Source organism: Prunus persica, chromosome G8 (assembly GCF_000346465.2).
Source record: "Prunus persica cultivar Lovell chromosome G8, Prunus_persica_NCBIv2, whole genome shotgun sequence".
NCBI lineage: Eukaryota > Viridiplantae > Streptophyta > Magnoliopsida > Rosales > Rosaceae > Prunus > Prunus persica.
The window spans coordinates 11535128-11557251 of NC_034016.1; the positions used below are offsets into that span (position 1 = coordinate 11535128).

The following is a 22124-nucleotide window of genomic DNA, read 5'->3' on the forward strand; positions in this document are numbered from 1 at the left end:
TGCTTCTTAGGGGTCCTTTTACTATTATTTTTGTGTTCCTCTGTATTCTATCCTGGTTTCTACTATGATATGCCATGCAGTTTGTGTGAGTGTCAAAGGACTATGATTTTGCTCATAAAAGACTTCTTTTCACATTTGGAATGTTATGCGGTTCTCTCATGTGGATCTACTATGTTGGTCTCTAGTTGCGGTTCTCGTCGTTGGTTTTTGTGTTAGTTTTCATTTTTATTTTATTTTATTTATTGTAATGGTCAAAAGTTACCTGAATTGGACTCTCTTGTTAGTCCATGACATGTGTGCACTCTTTCTTCCCAAGAATTTGTCCTACGAGGTAGTCCTAGAAAGGTTTTAACGAGATCACTGTATCATATCATTCGACATATGTCTTTGGTTCTTTGAATGAATTTTCTTTCAAAAAAAAAAGTTTCCCATTTTAAGTTTTTTTTACAAATAAAATGTAAAAATTGGAAGCTAAAAATTAAGAACTGAAAGAGTTATCAAACCAACCCGAAAACTCTTATAATTTCAGCTTCAAATGTAGCATAGAAAACCCTCAATTATTTTTATTTTTATTTTCCAAAAACGTACCCTCATTTTTTTATTTCCTAGAAGTACCCTTTTAAATTTCATACAGCAGATATTGCGGACTGTCCGGCAAATTATCTTCCTTCACAGTTCCTCTTGCCTTAGCAAACCCGTGTCTATCGTTCCTGCACACTTGCACAGGCACTATCCACACAAAGCAAATTCTTCAGTAAAATTCAAAACGAAAACAAAAACAAAAATATAGAAAACCCAAACTGAAGGAGAGCTGGGTTAGAGTACAGCAATGCCACAAGTGGTCCTCCATCACCCACTCCTCACGCCCTGCCTTTCTCACCTTCCATCATCATCATCAACATCAAGCTTTCCAATTCGAACCCAGAAATCAACGGCCTGGATTCCCCAAAGAAATCATGCGGGTCTGCTCCGCTGGCATCCCACCACCACCATAAGGTGCATGGCTAACCCTCGCAGAGTTGCAATGGTGGCTAAGCAGATAAGGAGGGAGCTTTCTGATATGCTCTTAACTGATAATGTCTTGCAGTACGCTATTCTTCCTGAGGTCGCTTTGGGTGCTGACCGTTATCTCTCTTCTTTGACCACCATTAGTGATGTTGAAGTTTCTACTGACTTGCAGGTAGACTATAGCATTTAGTTATTAGCATATGTGTGGTTGTTTTTGTTTTCATTTTTGAATTGTGATAATTTTTGCGGGTTTTATTGGATTTGAAATATTGGGTTTGTGGGTTTATGAATTGCTTGGGATTTGGGTGATTATAAGGTTGTTTGGTCTAAAATTTATGACTTTTCATTGCTGTGATAGTGTTTTAGGAAAATGGGAGGCAGTGGAAACAAATGGGATAGCTTTAAATTTGTGTTTTTGTGTGTGTGATTTTATTTTTATTTTCCTTTTGCAATGTCATTGCTTTTATTTTTTGTTTATATTTCGAGTAATGACAAGGCCTTCCGTGTTTCTTTAGTGCTATCTCTTTATCTTTTGTTATCTGAAGGTTCGATTTCAAATAACATCTAGCTTAACTTCTCTGTTCTTGCATTCTGTTTTCCCTACGTGATTTCCTCGACTATGGTGAGAGATACTGGCAAACTCCTGTAGTATCTTATATCCATTGCAATCATTGTTTTATGTGAAATTGTACTGAACACAATTATGCTTTTGCTATTTGCATGATTGCATTAGGCTTTGGCTGATATGGTTTTGAGGTGGGACAGTTGTTCGATACGTCTAAGGCACAAAAATTTCTAGAAATAATTTTTTCTCAATATTATGCTTTATGAGGGATGCACATGTTTGGACCAATCATCAAATATATTGATTGAGAGTTAGAAAATGCATTTCATTGTTCAAGTTCTTGGTGACTAAGCCCATAGTTGCTATCTTGTTTGGATTCTGAGGCAAATTAGTTTCTGTGGCATGTTTAACACTGTCTGGGTAAAAATCGTCTGGCTCAATGCACATTTCCCATTTTAATGATACTAAGGAAATCAAAACTTCTTTCCTCTAGTTTTAGTTGTCTCTATTCGTAGCTTCCCTCAATGTTTCAGTGACGGTGGTAATGCTCATAATGTGAGGGAACTTATGGTTCTAGACATCTTTTCAACTATAGTTTATTTCTTTGACTACAGGTGGTTAAAGTATATGTTTCTGTTTTTGGCGATGAAAGAGGAAAGGAGGTTGCCCTTGCGGGGCTAAAGTCAAAAGCCAAATATGTCCGCGGTGAATTGGGAAAGCGTATGAAGCTGCGGTTGACTCCTGAGATACGCTTCATAGAAGACGAGTCTTTAGAGAGAGGAAGCAGGGTAAGATTAGTACTACTTTATTTCATTGATATGATTATCTATATATCTATAACTGGGGAGAGAGCAATACAATTGGTTCCTCTTGCACTTTCTTTCCTACTTTTCCCATTAAAGTACTTAAGTTGTTATATCGGCGGTTCTTGCATTAATTAAGCTTCAGATATAAGTTGGTTAAAAGTTAATTCAAGTTTTTTTTGCGCAAAAAAATTTGAAATATGCAGCTTTGCACAAGTTGTATCTCATAAATAACCAACTTTGATTGTTTCCTTGATTACTTAATGTAGAAGTATAACTTGACTTTGAGCCTATAAAAATTGTAGAAAATACTTCCCCATTTATGCTATTAATTAGTTTTGCTGGTCTTAGCAGTTAAAAATCAAGGGAAAAAATAACAAAAGTTGATTCCCCTTTTGGTTGCTTATATTGCTAATGAACATTCACATTCTGTTTTCTGTTTGTTACTTGGTTATCTCGACTAATTTTGTGCTTGTAGACTTACTTCTAAGGTGGGTGTCAATTTAATCTAATTCGTCAAAGTTGAACCATTTCAGGTTATTGCAATATTAGATAAGATAAAGAATGAAAAGAAAGATCCCGACATTCAAGATGAGGAGCAATTGGAATCATCCGAGGCACCTCAGGATGACACAGATTGGGAGGGTGATGACCCTGATGAAGACATTATATACATAAACTAGTTTCTTCCCCTACTTTCTTCACATTTTGTTTGTTTGGATTCAGGCATGGCTTTGCTTGGCAGCAGGTTTGTCTCATTTTCATGAGTTTGAATGTTGTGACACTCTGGCTGTATTGATTGCTATCAATGTATAGTATTTACAAATATTTATGTTTCTAATTGTTTCTTATCCACACACTGAAATTGGACCCACACATAGTTCAAATGAAGCTGATTACCTGAAATTTGGTTTATAATGAATCATGATGATCGATTTGGGTGCAATATATGAAGGGTTGTTGGATAAGCTTTAGGAAAGAAAAACTGTTGTCATTGTGTATTTGACTACAATTAAGATGTAATAAAATAGTGGCATAGTATGTTTATACTAGGATTTAAAGTAATAGCATACTATGTTTGGAGTTGGAATTTCTGAAATGGACCCACAAAATTGCCAAAATTAATATGTAAGCTGTGTTTTCGGGGCGTTTGATCTCTGAAACACCTCCCACTCCACAGGGGCCTCCGAAGTTGGAACTGCTTGCAATGGTGCAATGTTATGCTCGTTTCATAAAATGCAGGGAAGAAGTGTATAATGTTTATTTTACTTTCTGTGATGCAGGCAAACACCATACGTCACAATGCTAACCTGGACAGAACTGCTCGCAGTTGGAGCCATCTTTTGAATTACAAGCTTCAGCCATGTCACACATTGTAAAATTACGTAAAATATTTTTGTGCTTTTCTTCAGGTATGCTTGTGATTTGCTTTTTGTTTTGGCTTGTCGTAACTCCAGAAGCAGGCCCTGTGTTATTTAACTGTTAGATAGTTCAAAGCCCTTCACAAAAGTGTCAATGCACATGATGTGAATGGAATTATCATGTAAACCAGTCTGCCTTTGGGATTTTCTACTGTTTCTGTTCTACCACAATCGCTTATATATCGATAACACACTAGTTATTGATGTTGTTTGTCACAATCAGGCAAAGATGACTTTGAAGAACTGATTTGATAGTTTCTCTGTTAGCTATAAGTGATAGTTACTGGTCAAGGAGCCCATGAATATCGGTTGATAACAAGCATCGACTTTTAGAGTTAATTCTCACTCCAAAAGCCTATGTACGATGCATAATGTTATGAGAGTAAAGGCAAGGATGAAGATGATGTAAAGGTTTTTTTTCCTAGTGGTGCAAAAAAGAAAAAATCTAGCCCTTTAGAGATTCAACCAAAAATGTTACGATCCTCAATGACAAATTTTGTTGATGACAGTAACATTCGGTTGGTATGTGGACATGTCCTATGAGGTTACTCAAATTATAACACATCTACAATTATTAAAATATTATAATTTGAGTGGATTCGTACATGTCGGTATGCCATGTGCTATTACCCTCCTTAACATAGATATGAATTTGAAAGATCTTAGGTTTCTCTAATGCGACCTAAAATTTTATTTTACAAGATCCTTGTTTCCCTTGATCAAGCTACTCCTCCAAATGCAGGGATTAGCAACGTGCACCATGTCACACTTGAGAAGTTACCACAAATTGGAAGAGTGCTTCCATTTTGGTTAGAAAATATACTTCATAAAGCCCAAAAGCAAAGGGAAGCACAATCAAACAAAGGAACAACTTTTTTTTTCAGGGTTTAGGGAAAAACTTAAACAAGGAGTTAGGACAAAAGTATTGAGGGATGAGATTCTTTGAAATTTTTGCCGCGGGTGACAAAAGTACCGAGGGATAAACAAAATGAACTAATGAAGGATGACAACAGATATGAGTTTTCCTTTTAGCCCATTTGTTGATATGAATTGGTAAGACTGGTGTATAAATCTTTTTCGTAAATATTAAATAATTATTAATAACACATGAACGTAAAGTAAAGAAACTGAACCCATATGAATACTGGACAAATTATACAGCCGAACATGGGATCACAATTCCAAGATCTCCACAAATCCCAACTTGACCTTTGCCAATAGTACTCAAATGTCTAGGGTTCATGGAACCAGGGGGAATAATTGGAGAGACATTGATGGTGCCACGCATCTATGGAGGTAAGATTGTTGATGGCACTCAAATGTCTAGGGTTCATGCCGACCATATCAGAAACTCCATGTAATATAGGCTCACTTTAAATGAGTAATGCATCAGTCAACCAGAGATTCATAACATGCAAAAGACTAATATTCGGGCACAATTAACTGTTACAGCAAAATAACCCAATAATGAAATTGAAGCCAAATCATGATATTAAAAATAATAAATAAATGCAAAGTTAGGCAACTTATTAATCAAGGGAGCATTACCCTCACAGTTTCACTAAAACCAATAGAAATTGAAATGCCGTTACAATAGGCGAGGCCAAGTACATAAATTGTCCTAAAGTGCTGAATTCATAATTCTCAATTTAAACCAAAAAACCAAAAAAAGTTGGAGCTTTAAGCAAGGTTTTCATTATAGCTCTCAGAAGTGAAATATTGGTACACTCCACTCCCATTCATTATTTCTATCTCCAAATCAACTCATTCCTCACTCAACTTCTGATAGAACACATCTCCTTCAGTGATGAGCCTTTGCTGCAGATTTAGCCTTTGCCTTGGTGGGGAGATAACAAAAAAGGAAATTAGCACTTGTAGACATTTTTGGGTGTGCAAGTGTGTGTTTGTGCATGTCTAAAGTAAAGGTGACAAAAAAAATTTCATATGAAACGGCATGGTTTAATCAATCCAACAAACCAATACAAGACTGTCACTATTGCAAACACAACTCAAACACAAGACAACACAAGTAATTTCATTCAGCCTTAAAGGCGAGCATTGGTTAACCATGTACTAAAGCCAGGTTGACCTGACAGATTTGTCTTGACATGTTAAAACATCTTAGGTCATGTTGAAGATCAAGAACATGATTAGGAACAACAAAATATATTATGAAATGGTAATTTAGTTGTTTAAAATGTTAACCTCATCACTTGTCTTCATTCCTCATTTCCAGTTTCCGCACATTTGAGCAACCCCACTTCCTTTCTAACCCAATACCGTTGCATGATTTCCATCTACATTTGAACATAAATCTCAACTCTGCCCCTAACTTGAGGCCTTTGTTTATTAACTTACAAATCCAACAAACTACAAAGAGTTTCGTCCTCTTACATTTACTCAAGCAATCTTGATGACATATCATTTTTGGTTCTTTGCCCCTTACTTGTAACCTTAGTTTATTATCTTAAAACCAGAAAGCTACAAAGTGTTTGTTCTCTCTCACATTTTACCCGAGCAATCCTTAAAACATATCGTGTTTGGTTGTGACTGTATACATCCTTGTCTTTTTCCCCCCTTTTCCCTTCGTACTTACATATTATTTTTTGCAGTGAGTCTTTGTGAGTCATGATTGTGGGTTGTGACTGTTAAGCAATTACAAAGCTACAGTGAAGGTAAAGTTAATTGCTAAACCTAGAAGTTCTCATGCTTTGTACTTTGCTCGTGAAGTTCTTGCAACCTAGAAATATTATACTTCCACGGAGTCTCACTCAATACTGACCACACCATTGTGTATTGAACACACTACTCAAGCAAAGTGGAACTTGCTCAAACTGTGTATAACAATTAACAAGTTGGCTTTGAACTATAGGAGTGTGACAAAAAAAAAAAGGAATTTGTAAGAGAGTCCTTTTCACTCAAAGACTACGTATGCACATCTTCTAGACTTTCATTAACTCTTCTATGAGAATTCAGTTACTTTCTTTTATTTATCTACCACTGGATGCATGTTACATTAGAGACATCATCCAATAAACCTGCCACTAAGCAGCCACTCTTCAAACCAATGTCGATGGAATTGGATGACAACGAAAACAATTACTCCCGAGTAAAATAGCAGGACAAATGAAGAACTAAATAATATCCAAGAAAGCATCAGGATAAGATGATAATATATAACCGAACGATTTCTTGATTACTGCTACTAGCAACTGAAACTAGGCTTGAAATCAGCTTTTCAAATGGTGATTAAACATAAACATGCTCTTCCATGAACACAAGGAAAACATACATATTTTTCATATGAAAATGGAACCCAAAGAATAAAAAAAAGACCAATCTGCAGATACAAGTTGACCAACATCGATTAAAATCTACATATCTTATTACTCATACCAAAATTAAAGCAAACTCAACAACCATTTGTAATCAGAAACACACTATGAACTTATTTTACAAAAAACAAACAAATGGGTCATTCAAAAAAAGATAAAAGAAATAGGAAAGGCAGTACCTTGAGATACTTGAGCTTAATGCTTCCGTATACGAGTCCAAAGGAGAATGCGGAAGCACGAGCAACCTGCAAAACCAGAAGAACCCATATCACTAATTAGATTATTAATCAACATATTCGTCCAAAATTCGAACCTTCTAGTTTTTACCAAATTTAAATAAATAAATAAAAATGTATATATATATATATATATATATATATAGTTAGATCCGGAACGGAAAAAAAAAGATTTTTCAAGGGAATTACCAAGGCGAGGGTGCTGGTTCCAGAATAGGGTCCTGGAGGCGGCGCCATTTTTGTTCCGGAGACCGGTAGATGATAAGCAATAGACGAAGCGAACAAGAAGAAAATCTGTAAAACCTCCAAAGTCCCAAAGCCCGAGCCCTACACCAGCTTTCGCTAAGCCCTTATATATATCTATGCGATCACGATCGTCCGTCCACCCGCTCCATCTGGTTGGACCCACCCTTTGTGGAGTCAGCCAATAAAATACCAACACGTCGCTCTTTTTTTCCTTCAAAGAAAATTTAATTACAAATTTGGCCCCTAACTTTTAGAGCTTTTCCACTTTGGTCCTTAGGTTTTTCTTTTCATTCAAAGTTGATTCCTAAACTATTGGATTGGAATGGGGATGGCAATGGGCCGGTTGGGGGATGGGTAAGGCAATATTATTTTGGGAGACTTTAGAAAAGCCCAAAGGAGAGAGAAAAATTTTAAAAGAAGCCAAAATGGACAAATTTGCCCTTATTTATTTTTTGATTTCCTAAGGAATCCTTTACATTTGCATGTCTTTGGTTTGAAAGTTGAGAGGTTTTTCTGTCTTTTTTAAAAAAGCTTTGGCTTTTTCCAAAAGTGAAAGTTTTTTTATGGGTAAAACCTAAATTTACTTATTATTTTTGTCCTTACTCCCCATCCCTGCATCTGTCCCCATCCCCTTCTTCGTCGGGAGTTGTTTCCCAAACCCGCCCCGAATTCCCGACTTTTATTTATTAAAAATATACTACACTCAATTTTGATAAAAAAATAAACTCAATTACATTCAATTAAACCATAAAATTCAACTTAACTACTTAAAATCATCTAAACAATTTGACAAACTAATAGAAATCATATATTCAACAATTAAAACTAAATATTTTATCACAAAATTCTTATTTTACCGCTAAAATTAACAACAACAAAATACATTAAAGACGGATGAAAATAAAAGATCAAATAAACAAACAAACCTAGTAGCAATATAGCACCAGCACCGTAGCTTCATCTGACAATATGGAATGGAATGAGGTTCTAATAACGAATCAGGAAGAACACATAAAAAAAAATTTCCATATGTTTCTTGGTCAACCAAGAAAATCAAGAATTGTTTCCTATTGGTTTATTGAAATATATATTCTATATTCTATATTCATTAATTTAAAAAATTATATATATATATATATAATTTTTTTAAAATTCGGGATGGGGATAATGATACCATCCCCGGCCCATCTCCAAACAGGAATTTTTAAAATTCGGGAATACCCACATCCGCCCCCGATTTTCCCCGAAATCTTCCACGTTTAGGGGGTATGCGATGGGGCCCCAACCTGGTAGGGATTTTTGCCATCCCTAGGCCTAGTCGGGCCAGGGATCCTAAGCCCAAGCCCTACTCAACCTTAGAGGGAGCCTAACCATTGGGCCGAGCCGGGGTTTGGCCCATCGGACCTCGAGTTACCTATTTCGAGTGGGCCGCGAGCCAAATGATTATCCCTACATGAGAATGTTCTTGCAACTCATTCGGTGAAGTAAATTGAATTCTTTGTTCACAGCTTCATGTCGTTGAAGCAAATTGGGTTGCTTATACATTAGGGTTTCTTCACAGATTCAAGGAAACCATTGTTTCATAGTACTTTTTAGTAGGCATAAAAAAATTTCCTAAATTTTCCTATTTGTTTCTCACCACCATTTTCACTTTGGACACTCATTCTCCTCCACAAAATACCATTTTCAATGGCATTAAGCGGAATGTCCTCAACTGGCTCTGGCTCCTTTTGGACTGCCAAGCAAAACAAACAAAGATTTTGAAAACACTCTAGCTGTGTTTGATATGGACACTGCTAACCGCTGGGATAATGTTACCAAGGCGGTTGGTGAAAAAATCCAGAGGAAGTCAAGAAGCATTATGAGCTTGTTGTTAAGGATATAATGCTTATTAAACCTGGATAAGTGCCCATCCGGGATTACAAAAAAAAAAAAAAGAAGGTTAGAGTGTGTATCAATTAAATCTTTCAAAAAAATAAGAGCATAGGCAAGCTATTCTAGGTCGGACCTAGGTGGGCCTAGTCGTGCAAGGGATCCTAAGTCCAAGCTCTTCCCAACCTTAGAAGGAGCCTAATCATTGGGCCGGGCTGGGGTTTGGCCCATTGGACATCAGGCTACCTACTTTGGCTCGAAGGACTCTATCAGAACGATTATCCCTACATGAGAATGTGCTTAAAACTCATTTAATGAAGTAAAAGGAGTTTTTTGTTCACAGCTTCAAGGGAACCATTGTTTCATAGTACTTTTTAGTATGCATAAAAAGTTTTCCTAAATTTTCCTATTTGTTTCTCACCACCATTTTCACTTTATACCGTCATTCTCCTAAAAAAAAAAAAACCATTTTCAATGGCATCAAGCGGAATCCCCTCAACTGGCTCAGGCTCAGGCTCCTTTTGGACTGCCAAGCAAAACAAAGATTTTGGAAACGCTCTGGCTGTGTTTGATAAGGACACTGCCAACCGCTGGGATAATGTTGCCAAGGATATTGGTGAAAAAACCCAGAGGAAGTCAAGAAGTATTATGAGCTTGTTGTTAAAGATATCATGCTTATTGAGTCTAGACAAGGGCCCATCCCAGATTAGAGGAAAAAAAAAATAAGGTTAAAGAGTGTATCAGTTAAATCTTTTTTTTTTTTTTTTTTTTTTGTAAAATAGGGCATAGGCAGGTGGTCCTAGGCTGGGCCCAGGTGGGCCTAGTCCAACCAGGAATACTAAGTCCAAGCCCAACCTAACCATAGAGCGAGCCTAAACACTAGGGCGGGCCAGGCCGAATTTTGACCCATTGAACCTCGGGCTACCTACTTCTTCCCACGATTCGCGAGCCGAATGATTATCCCTACATGAGAATGTGCTTACAACACATTCGGTGAAGTAAATGAAGTTCTTTTTTCACATCTTCATGTCATTGAAGAAAATTGGGTTATTTTACATTAGGGTTTCTTCACAGCTTCAACGAAACCATTGTTTCGTGGTACTTTTTAGTAGGCATTAAAGGTTTTATTAAATTTTCCTATTTTTTTCCTACCACCGTTTTCACTTTAGACCCTTATTCTCCTCCACAAAATACCATTTTCAATGGCATCAAGCGGAATGTCCTCAACTAGCTCTGGCTCCTTTTGGATTGCCAAGCAAAACAAAGATTTTGAAAACGCTCTAGCTATGTTTGACAAAGACAATGCTAATCTCTTGGATTATGTTGCCAAGGCGGTTGGCGAAAAAACTCAGAGGAAGTCAAGAAGTATTATGAGCTTCTTGTTGAAGATATCATGCTTATTAAGCCTGGACAAGGGCCCATCCCGGATTACAGGAAAAAAAAAAAGTTTGGGAGTGTTTCAATTAAATCTTTATTTATAAAAAATAAAATAAAAAGCATTGGCAAGCGGTGCTAGGGCGGGCCCAGGTGGCCCTAGTGGGGCCAGGGATACTAAGTCCAAGCCCTACCCAACCTTAGAGCGAGCCTAACTATTAGGCTATACCTGGGTTTGACCCATCGAACCTCGGGCTACCTACTTCAGCCCTCGAACCGCAATCCGAATGATTATCCCTACATGAGAATGTGCTTACAGCACATTCGGTGAAGTAAAGGGAGTTCTTTATTCACAGATTAAAGTCATTGAAGCAAATTGGGTTGCTTATACATTAGGGTTTCTTCACAGCTTCAAGGAAACCATTGTTTCATGGTACTTTTAGTAGGCATAAAAACATTTCCTAAATTTTCCTATTTGTTTCTCACCACCATTTTCACTTTATACCCTCATTCTCCTCTAAAAAATATTATTTTCAATGGCATCAAGCGGAATCCCCTCAACTGGCTCTGACTCCGACTCCCTTGGGACTGCCAAGCAAAGCAAAGATTTTGAAAACAATTTGGCTGTGTTTGACAAGGACATTGCCAACCATTGGGATAATGTTGCTAAGGCGGTTGGCAAAAAAGCCTTGAGGTAGTCAAGAAGCATTATGAGCTTCTTGTTGAAGATATCATGATTATTGAGCCTGAACAAGTGCCTATACCGTTTTATAGGAAAAAAAAAGGTTAGGAATTGTATCAATTAAATCTTTTTATAAAATTTTTTTTATATAAAAATAAATAAATAATAAAAAAGTCATAGGCAGGCGGTCCTAAGTTGGCCTAGGGATCCTAAGCCCAAGCCTTACCCAACCTTGGAGTGAGCCTAACCATTGGGCCGGGTGGGGCCAAGGTTTAGCCCATCGGAACTAAGGCTACCTATTGCGGCACGCGAGCCGCAAGACGAATGATTATCCCTACATGAGAATGTGCTAACAATACATAAGGTGAAGTAAAGGGAGTTCTTTGTTCACAGCTTCATGTCGTTGAAGAAAATTGAGTTGTTTATATATTAGGGTTTCTTCACAACTTCAAGGAAACTATTGTTTCGTGGTACTTTTTAGTAGGCATAAAAGGTTTTCCTAAATTTTCCTAATTGTTTCCTACCACCGTTTTCACTTTAGACCCTCATTCTCCTCCACAAAATACCATTTTCAAAGGCATCAAGCCGAATGTCCTCAACTGGCTCTTGCTCCTTTTGGATTGCTAAGCAAAACAAAGATTTTGTAAATGGTCTGGCTGTGTTTGATGAGGACACTGCCAACTGCTTGGATTATGTTGCCAAGGTGGTTGGCAAAAAAACCCAGAGGAAGTCAAGAAGCATTATGAGATTCTTGTTGAAGATATCATGCTTATTGAGCCTAGACAAGTGCCCATGCCGAATTTCAGAAAAAATAAATAAATAAAATAAGGTTAGGGTGTGTATCAATTAAATATTTTTTAAAAAAAAAGTGCATAGGCACGTTATTCTAGGCCGGGTCCAAGTGGGCCTAGTCGGGCAAGGGATCCTAAGTCCAAGCCTCACCCAACCTTAGAAGGAGCCTAACCATTGGGCCGGGCTGGAGTTTGGCCCATTGGACCTCGGGCTACCTACTTTGGCTCGCAGGACGTTGTCCAAACAATTATCCCTACATGAGAGTGTGCTTACAACTCATTTAGTAAAGTAAAGGGAGTTTTTTGTTCACAGCTTCAAGGGAACCATTGTTTCATTCTACTTTTTAGTATGCATAAAAAGTTTTCCTAAATTTTCCTATTTGTTTCTCACCACCATTTTCACTTTATACCCTCATTCTCCTAAAAAAAAATATCATTTTCAATGGCATCAAGTGGAATCCCCTCAACTAGCTCAAGCTCAGGCTCATTTTTAACTGCCAAGCAAAACAAAGATTTTGAAAACAATCTGGTTGTATTTCACAAGGACACTGCCAACCGCTGGGATAATGTTGCCAAGGCGGTTGGCGAATAAACCCAGAGGAAGTCAAGAAGCATTATGAGCTTGTTGTTGAAGATATCATGCTTATTGAGTATGGACAAGTGCCCATCCCATATTACAGAAAAAAAATAAGGTTTGGGAGTGTTTCAATTAATTCTTTATAAACAAAAGAAAGCATAGGTAGGCGGTGCTAGGACGGGCCCAGGTGGGCCTAGTTGGGCCAGAGATCCTAAGCCCAAGCCTTACCCAAACTCAGAGCGAGCCTAACTATTAGGTCGGGCCTGGGTTTGGCCCATTGGATCTCGGGCTACCTACTTCAGCCCACGGGCATCGATCCGAATGATTTTCCCTACATGAGAATGTGCTTACAACATATTCGGTGAAGTAAAGGGAGTTCTTTATTCACAGATTCAAGTCATTGAAGCAAATTGGGTTGCTTATACATTAGGGTTTCTTCACAGCTTCAAGGAAACCATTGGTTCATGGTACTTTTTAGTAGGCATAAAAAGTTTTCCTAAGTTTTCCTATTTGTTTCTCACCACCATTTTCACTTTATACCCTTATTCTCTTCCAAAAAATACCATTTTCAATGGCATCAAGTCAAATGTCCTCGACTGGCTCTGGCTCTGGCTTTTTTTGGACTGCCAAGCAAAACCAAAAAATTTAGAACTCTTTAGCTGTGTTTGACAAGGACACTGCCAACCATTGGGATAATGTTGCCGAGGAGGTTGGAGAAAAAATTCAGAGGAAGTCAATAAGCATTATGAGCTTCTTGTTGAAGATATCATTCCTATTGAGCCTGGCCAAGTGCCCTTCCCGGATTACAGAAAAAACTGAGGTTAGGGAGTGTATCAATTAAATCTTTTTTAAAAAATAAAAATATAAAAAAGAGCATAGGCAGACGGTCCTAGCGGGCCCAAGTGGGCCTAGTCAAGCCAGGAATCCTAAGCCCAAGCCATACCTAACCTTAGAGCAAGCCTAACTATTGGGCCATGTCGAGGTTTGGCCCATTGGACCTAGGGCTATCTACTTCGGCCCGCAGGCCGCGAGCCGAATGATTATCCCTACATGAAAATGTGCTTGCAACTCATTCGGTGAAGTAAATTGAATTCTTTATTCACAGCTTCATGTCTTTGAAGCAAATTAGGTTGCTTATACATTAGGGTTTTTTCACTGCTTCAAGGAAACCATTGTTTCATAGTACTTTTTAGTAGGCATAAAAGGTTTTCCTAAATTTTTCTATTTGTTTCTCACCACTATTTTCACTTTGGACCCTCATTCTCCTTCACAAAATACTATTTTCAATGGCATCTAGCAGAATGTCCTCAACTGGATCTAGCTCCTTTTGGACTGCCAAGCAAAACAAAGATTTTGAAAACGCTTTGGCTGTGTTTGACAAGGACACTGCCAACCGCTGGAATAATGTTGCCAAGGCAGTTGGCGAAGAAACTGAGAGGAAGTCCAGAAGCATTATGAGCTTCTTGTTGAAGATATCATGCTTATTGAGCCTGGACAAGTGCCCACCCCAAATTATAGAAAGAAATTAAGTTAGGGAGTGTATCAATTAATTTTTTTTTTAAAATTTAAAAATAAAAAAAGGGCGTAGGCAGGCGGTCATAGGCTAGGCCCAAGTGGGCCTAATTTGGAAGTATGTTTAGGCCTTTTCGAAGTGCTTAAGTAGGAACTCTTTAAATTTAGGGTCTAAGTACTAGAGTTGTTGTGAGCTCTCCTCCCCCTCCTCCAAATTGAGAGTCGATGGCTCCTCCCTACTCGAGAATGTGGTTTTTCATGGATTGCCTCTTTTTGGATCCCTTTCCTTTTCCTCTTCCCCCTCAATTTAATTTCCCCTAAGTTATGCCCAAATCTTAAAATCGTAATTCTACACTTTCTCCCCCAGCCACTAACATTCTTTTTCAACCTCCACTTCCCACTTCTACATTCCCCTTATCCTCCCTCTCTATTATGACATCCTCAATCCCCTCACATGAGGTTGTTGCCTATGCCAACTCTCAACCACCAACCTATGTTCCTCGACTTCATGAATGTCTCTATAGTCGATCTTCCTTGGTGACACGTTTTGGTGGTGGGATGTGTTTAACATGGAGTGTGCATTATTTTCTTGAATTATGGAAGTGCATTTTTCAGTGTGCACTGTTTAACCCTTGTCTAGTTAGCAAATACTCCTCCTTGGTGGCAATGGACTTGTGATGGTGGTGTGACTAGCCTAATTTCATATCTAGGGGTTTCTATTTTGAGAATCATTTTATGGTAAGGATGCCTTATATGGACTATATATGTGGACCTTCATATTAGCTACTAGATTCATCTGAATAGTAACTTCACTTGAGTTTAATGAAATGATCATGTGACTAATATAAAAGTTCACATAAGGGGTCCATATATGGTACCATCACTGTAGAATTTCGCTCCATTTTCGAGTCTTCTATTTTTTGTTGTTTTGGGCTGCATCTTCATATTTGGGCGTTGACCATGTGTAAACTTCATGTTTTGTGCTTTTCTGTTGGGCATTATTGGTCTTTTCACATCTTTTAATGTCTTTCACTTTCAATGAATGAAGTTAGTATGACCCAGAAAAAAAGTAGGAACTCTTTATGCTCATACACACATTTACTAGAAGTACGTTGAAACTCATACTGAACATCCAAGTGTTTTCAAGAAAAAAACACCTTCATAAAGCGGCATTTTAAAAATGGCACAAAGCAAGGTAAATGATTATGGTTCTTTTCCGTCTCCTTCCACCATGTTCTTGAGGCACTAAAAAAAATTAATGATCACACATTATGCAAAAAATTAGATACTCTTGAACGTCGGAACAAATTTACAATCCGTTAGAGGGAGGTATGATAGACTCGTGCCATCTTAAAAAAAAAAACTCACAAATTTGCCCCAACATACAAGAGCAACCAAAGAATTTGGCCTTGCTTCCCATGAAACAAAATGCACACCGCGAAGGCTTATGAAGGATTAGTAACCCACCAACAAAATTTTCCGTAAGCTACTCCTCAACAACAAAGATCGAAGAAGAGTTCCATTATAAAATTTTCCCTTAATCATATGTATTTCAATTTCATGAGTTACATGCAATTGTTAGGGTTTGCTATTTTGCATTAAAAGACACTACAAGAAGATATATATATTATATATACCGTGTTGGCCATGAGACGTTTATTTTGGAAAGATAAGATTTGCACGAATATATATGGGTTTGATCAATTTTTTGTTGTTATTTTGTTATGTGGGGCATGCATGGGCTTGTGGCAAGTTAGTGGCCAATGAGTATGGTTGTGGTATATCCCTTCTTGTCTTGAAGCTGTGGTAGCTGCTTTGTCATCCCCATAATTGTTAGCCACTTCTCTTGATTTGCAAGACTTGAAGACTCACTTTCAAACACACAAATTGCAAAAAGACGTTTTTGTGAAGTTTTGGAATATTCCTACTTGTTTGCACATAATGAATGGATTGAGTCCAAATAAGAGGCTTGAGTCGATAGCCCCCCCCCCCCCAATTGGCTTATGTAACATGAATTGACTACAAGTCGCAAGTAGTTTGAACTTGCGAAAGGTTTCTATATATTTTCTTGGAGATATTATGTTGTCAGATTACCAATTAAATTATTAGTTAAAATAATGTTTGTTAATTTGAATTGTGATTTAATTTTATCTATTAAGGGTGTTGTTTTTTCTACTCTCGTTTTATCCACTTACATTATCTTTAGTTTTTTATATATTACTTTTTACTATAACATACAAGGGAGTATAAGTGGACAAAAGAAGAATGGAAAATTAGTACTATTTCTAAGTTTTTGTTTGTGCTAACTTACAATTTTATTTATTTTTAATCCAAAGGGAATATGCAATATTTACAACTTGTAAATTAAAGGCAGGTCAAGGTTGTTGTGGTACCATGCCTTTTGGTCCAATGATCGTATGGTATGCATAAGGATAACATCTACTAATAATAAGGGGAAGAAAGTTCCTACATAAGTAATTTCAAACAAAAAACCTCCAAAGAGAGGGGTTTACTAGGACATGGAGTGATTCTTGTGCAAGGACGGCAACAAATGGAAGATTCTAAAAAATAAAGAAACACATAGAATTGAATGTATTTGAAATAATTAGATATATAGTACATTTGAAATGACTATATACAAGGAATCATTTGTATTCTTTATATACAAGGAATTATTTGTATTCTTTTTTCTTTTTTTTCTTGTTCAAATCTTGCCATATGTAGATTATAGTATAAACACCTCATCCAAATTCATAGATTTGGAATCTTTTCATCTAATGGCATGTTTACTAATTCGTAATCTGGTTAGGAGGAATTGAATTGAGGATGAGTTGGATTATGAGAATTAGATTATGAATTCCTTTGGAAGTTGTTTATCCATATGAAATTGGGGTATGAGTGATACTCATTATTAAAATGTTTCCGTTGTTGGGTTAAAGTATATGACAAATTTAGAATTTTTAAAATTGTGTGAGGATATAATGGGTAATAAAGATGGCTTCCTAATAGGTTAGTTCTCTAGAAATTAGAATACCACCTTCCACCTAAGAATCTAATTCTCCTGATTTTGTACGAGCCCCACTCACTTTTTAATTCTTCGATATGAAGTAAACGTAGAAATCATTAATAATTGAAATTCAATTCTTAATTCTAATTTCAATTCCCAATTAATAAACACACCATAAATGCAGCCTTAATAATTTATAAATTAATGCTCTAATAAGAAGGCTTTGAAACTTAACAGTCTTGAATGGAAGAAATTATTATATCCGACAGTTCGGACCACGTAAATTTGCGATCATTGTCACAAAAATTAAACTCTTTATGTATTTTGATCTCACCGACCCCACCAGTAGTCGCATTATTTTGAGTGTAGTGTACTGCAGTCGCACAGAAGAATCATTCAAACCAGCCCACCATTCACGAGAAGATTGACTTGATGACCATGACTTCATTTTTGAGTAGCTCCAGAGACTTGGAGGGAGTCGGTGAGTAATGAGAGAACCCGTTCACGCTCTCTTCTCTTTCGTGTAAGTTTCAATCAATTGACTCATTCTTTCTTGGTCTATGCATGGCGCAGAAAAATCTTAGATCTATTTTTTTTTTACACCCCCCATGCATGGCTTCGACCAAGTTCATGCCATGTGTGACATGACATGCATGGATGCCCTACTTTTTTTAATTAAAAATATATAATTTAAAAGTAAAAAAGAAACCACAGTAGAAGGAAGCAACTATGGACCCATAGTTTTGTCGTGTTGCTTTTCTTGTGTGTGAGGAGTTCTTGGTGGTGTTGTGCCTTTGCGCCGAAAGCAAAGACTACAGATGTTGAAGTCAATGAAATGAGGTCAGTCTCTCAACTCCAATTTCCTACTTTTGCAACTTACCCTATTTTGTTCCGTACAATATAAACTTGAAATTAGGTTCTACTTGTTCTTCTTCATCTTATCTTGATTTTATGCCCGTTTAGTTCAATATTCAGAAGCTTAGAAATAGGTATGAAATTGCATTCTCATGTTTGATAAGTGCATTGTAAAATTGCAATACTTGACTTATGGGTATGAACGTGAAAGTTTGGTAATCTTTTCCCCCTACTTGAAAAAGCTTTTAATGCACTTTTTATAGACTAAATTACCCATTTCTAATTTTTAAATATCACTTTTTATTAGTAACTTTAAATAACGAAGTAAAGGGTTTTATTGGAAAACTCAACAACTTCACATTCATACTACTACACAAACCAAACATGGAATGAGAGAAAGTGACATTTTCTAGTCCTCATTTCCCAAACATGGGAATGAAGATATTTCATTCCATCTCTACATCTTCCATTCTCATCTCTTTAGATTAGACATGAGAGTTTCATTCTCAAGAAGTTTATTTCGCAAACCAACACAAAGTGTACCTCACACAATGTTGATCATCCTTCAATACGATCCCTATTTATTTTGCAAGTTTAAGTAGATTACATATACAAAAAGAACCAAAGAGAAAACGATTTAGTTATGTAATTGTGATCAAACATATAAGTGAATACTATTTTTTAAGAATAAGCTAGAATTGGAAAATTGCTACCCATAAACAAACATTCAATGACATTGCCATCATCCCTTACTTTTCTTTAAAATATGAATTCCCTTAAAAAGCTCCCTCGTGAAATTAGACCATTAAACTAGAATTGGAAAAATTGCTACCCATAAACAAGTTGACCTAGGAAAATAATAGTAATGATAGTAGAAGAAACCAGCCTCTCTTTAATTTTTTTTAATTTGCCCCAAAACGACGAGGGTGTCTTGAAGTATTTAAAATTTAAAATTAGAAAAAATTAAAAAATTAAAAATTAAAAAATTAAAAAATAAAAAGGTTTTCCAATGCGAATCTTTGTTTGTGAGGCAGCTATCTCACCAAAGGGTGATTTCAATCCAATGTACTTGATTATTACCCAAATTTTTTTTTTTCCAATGTACTTGATTCCATCAAACTCTCGAAAAAAACCTAGAACAAAACTCCTTCTCTACTTCCAACTCCAAGTCCCAAAACCCTCTCCCTCCCTCCACTGTCGCTTTACGCTTGCACTTACTCAACACACACCTTCTCTGCAACTCTCCCATGGCTGCCACCACCACCAAGCCCTCCCCTCTCTCATCCTCTCTCTCCAAACCCACACCCCTCCCTCTAACCCACAAAACCCCTCCTTCTTTCTCCCCCAAAACCCTCCCTAAACCCGCTTTCCCTCTCAAAACCTCCTCTCTCTCACATACCCACAAAGCTTCCTCCCTCACCCTCCGCTCCAAAAACCCAATTTCCGAGTTTTTCCCAGCAAACAAACAAAACCCAGATGGCGATTTTATTGATTACGATGATGACGATAAGCCCCGGGAGGAGTGTGGGGTCGTGGGCATATATGGCGACCCAGAAGCCTCTCGCCTCTGTTATTTGGCCCTACACGCCCTTCAGCATCGTGGCCAGGAAGGGGCTGGAATCGTGTGTGTGCAAGACGACGTGCTTCAGTCTATAACCGGCGTGGGGCTTGTGTCTGAGGTCTTCAATCAGACCAAGCTCGACCAATTGCCTGGTGACTTGGCAATTGGGCATGTTCGTTACTCGACTGCAGGGGCCTCTATGCTGAAAAATGTCCAGCCCTTTGTTGCAGGGTACAGGTTTGGGTCTGTTGGGGTTGCCCACAATGGCAATTTGGTCAACTACCGTGCCCTTAGAGCGAAGCTTGAAGACACTGGGTCCATTTTCAACACCAGCTCTGATACAGAGGTTGTTCTTCACCTTATTGCTATTTCAAAGCATAGACCTTTTCTTTTGAGAATTGTTGATGCTTGTGAGCAGCTGGAGGGGGCTTATTCTATGGTGTTTGTGACCAAAGATAAGCTTGTTGCGGTCCGGGACCCGCATGGGTTTAGGCCTTTGGTTATGGGGAGGAGGAGCAATGGCTCTGTTGTGTTTGCATCTGAGACTTGTGCACTTGATTTGATTGAAGCCACATATGAGAGAGAGGTGTTTCCTGGAGAAGTTGTGGTGGTAGATAAAGAGGGGGTTCAATCACTTTGCCTTATGTCTCATCCTCAGCCAAAGCAATGTATCTTTGAGCACATTTACTTTGCTCTGCCGAATTCAGTGGTTTTCGGACGATCAGTGTATGAATCCCGGCGTGCATTTGGTGAGATACTTGCCACTGAAGCACCGGTTGATTGTGATGTTGTGATTGCAGTGCCTGATTCTGGGGTGGTGGCTGCACTTGGTTATGCTGCTAAAGCCGGTGTGGCTTTTCAGCAGGGTTTGATTAGGTCTCACTATGTTGGGAGGACCTTCATTGAGCCATCACAGAAGATTAGGGATTTTGGTGTGAAGCTCAAGCTGTCGCCGGTCCGGGCTGTGTTGGAGGGGAAGAGGGTTGTGGTTGTGGATGACTCAATTGTGAGAGGAACCACGTCTTCGAAAATTGTTAGGTTGTTGAAGGAGGCAGGTGCTAAGGAAGTTCATATGAGGATTGCAAGCCCGCCCATTATTGGTTCTTGTTATTATGGGGTGGACACACCAAGTTCTGAGGAGTTGATTTCAAATAGGATGAGTGTTGAGGAAATTAGGGAGTTTATTGGATCGGATTCACTTGCTTTTCTGCCAATTGCTAAATTGGAGAAGATGTTGGGCAATCAGTCTCCGAACTTTTGTTATGCTTGTTTCTCTGGAAAATACCCTGTGGAGCCTAGAGAGGTTAAAGTGAAAAAGGTTGGTGATTTTGTGGATGATGGGTTGAATGGTAGTTTTGAGTCCATTGGTGGTGGTTGGGTTCAAGCAAACCAGACTCAGAAAGAGGAGAAGGATAAGGAATTTGAGGGTAGTGTTCTTTAATAGTGACTCGTCGACATGCCATTGCTTGCGGTGCCTCCAGTTTATGGTATAGGTGCTTTTTTTATTTATCAAAGGAGCAGAACAGGGGATCCATTGCAGTGAGTGACTGATGTCTTCAATGATCTAAATTATGGTTACGTGCTTCCTTGAATTTTGGCCAAGACATGGTTCCTTTTCAATTTTGCATCTGATAATTGTTTGAATTTATATTTTCTTGATGATACACAGTTGGTTAAGTTGTCTGAATTCAGCTCTAACATTACCAGTTTTGTTAGTTTTTTTTTTTTCTGGTTCTAGCTTTGGTTATGTCTCTTGACCAGCTCAAAATTTTCTTGCTAGTGCATTTTAATTTTTAGCCCCTATTATTAAGATTTAAACTCACAGCAAGGAAAGTTAGGGCCAAGGTTAGTCCCCATTACTGGGATAAATAGCAAATATCATTTTTGAGTCTCTGATCATGTTTGTTATTACTTAAGATTTACCCTTTCATCTATCTTTTCTTTTATATACGTTGCTAGGTCGAACCGTATCCAAACCGTATCGCTTAAATTGTCTTCCATGCTATGATCCGTATGTGTCATGTTTGTTTAGTGAAAAGTTTGGTATAACTCTTTTTCTTCTTGAAATTTTTAACATCTATGGACTTGGATGCATTCCATCTTTTGTTTGTATAATGGTACTACAGGAGGATTGGCTATATCATATGTTATTGAAAAAAATATGAAACCAAGGTAATTCACAAATTTTTATTATAGCATGATAATTATATTTCCAAGAACAATATATGTGTAGCTTGATGAGTGAGAAATCAACTCAAACTCAAATTTTTCCGAAGTTG

General features: G+C 37.6%; 3 protein-coding genes across 3 annotated transcripts; 2 read left to right on the forward strand and 1 right to left on the reverse strand.

Moving 5' to 3' along the window:
- LOC18768043 (probable ribosome-binding factor A, chloroplastic) lies at window positions 627-4040 on the forward strand. The gene is made up of 4 exons (XM_007201236.2): window positions 627-1180; window positions 2188-2361; window positions 2913-3124; window positions 3660-4040. The coding sequence occupies exons 1-3, from the start codon at window positions 830-832 to the stop codon at window positions 3057-3059; spliced, it is 672 nt and encodes a 223-aa protein (XP_007201298.1). The 5' UTR covers window positions 627-829; the 3' UTR covers window positions 3060-3124; window positions 3660-4040.
- LOC18767300 lies at window positions 5266-7714 on the reverse strand. The gene is made up of 3 exons (XM_007201459.2): window positions 7558-7714; window positions 7312-7377; window positions 5266-5634 (listed from the first exon to the last, which is right to left on the reverse strand). The coding sequence occupies exons 1-3, from the start codon at window positions 7603-7605 to the stop codon at window positions 5599-5601; spliced, it is 150 nt and encodes a 49-aa protein (XP_007201521.2). The 5' UTR covers window positions 7606-7714; the 3' UTR covers window positions 5266-5598.
- LOC18768178 (amidophosphoribosyltransferase, chloroplastic) lies at window positions 19171-21733 on the forward strand. The gene has a single exon (XM_007201660.2). The coding sequence runs from the start codon at window positions 19532-19534 to the stop codon at window positions 21284-21286; it is 1755 nt and encodes a 584-aa protein (XP_007201722.1). The 5' UTR covers window positions 19171-19531; the 3' UTR covers window positions 21287-21733.

Bases quoted from the DNA above. Each gene is read 5' to 3' on its own strand.
- LOC18768178 (XM_007201660.2), top strand. From the start codon at position 19,532: ATGGCTGCCACCACCACCAAGCCCTCCCCTCTCTCATCCTCTCTCTCC.
- LOC18767300 (XM_007201459.2), bottom strand. From the start codon at position 7,605: ATGGCGCCGCCTCCAGGACCCTATTCTGGAACCAGCACCCTCGCCTTG. The intron at 7,378-7,557 runs GTAATTCCCTTG...CTGGTTTTGCAG, and splicing joins GAACCAGCACCCTCGCCTTG to GTTGCTCGTGCTTCCGCATT. The intron at 5,635-7,311 runs GTACTGCCTTTC...CTCCCCACCAAG, and splicing joins TTAAGCTCAAGTATCTCAAG to GCAAAGGCTAAATCTGCAGC.
- LOC18768043 (XM_007201236.2), top strand. From the start codon at position 830: ATGCCACAAGTGGTCCTCCATCACCCACTCCTCACGCCCTGCCTTTCT. The intron at 1,181-2,187 runs GTAGACTATAGC...CTTTGACTACAG, and splicing joins AAGTTTCTACTGACTTGCAG to GTGGTTAAAGTATATGTTTC. The intron at 2,362-2,912 runs GTAAGATTAGTA...GAACCATTTCAG, and splicing joins CTTTAGAGAGAGGAAGCAGG to GTTATTGCAATATTAGATAA.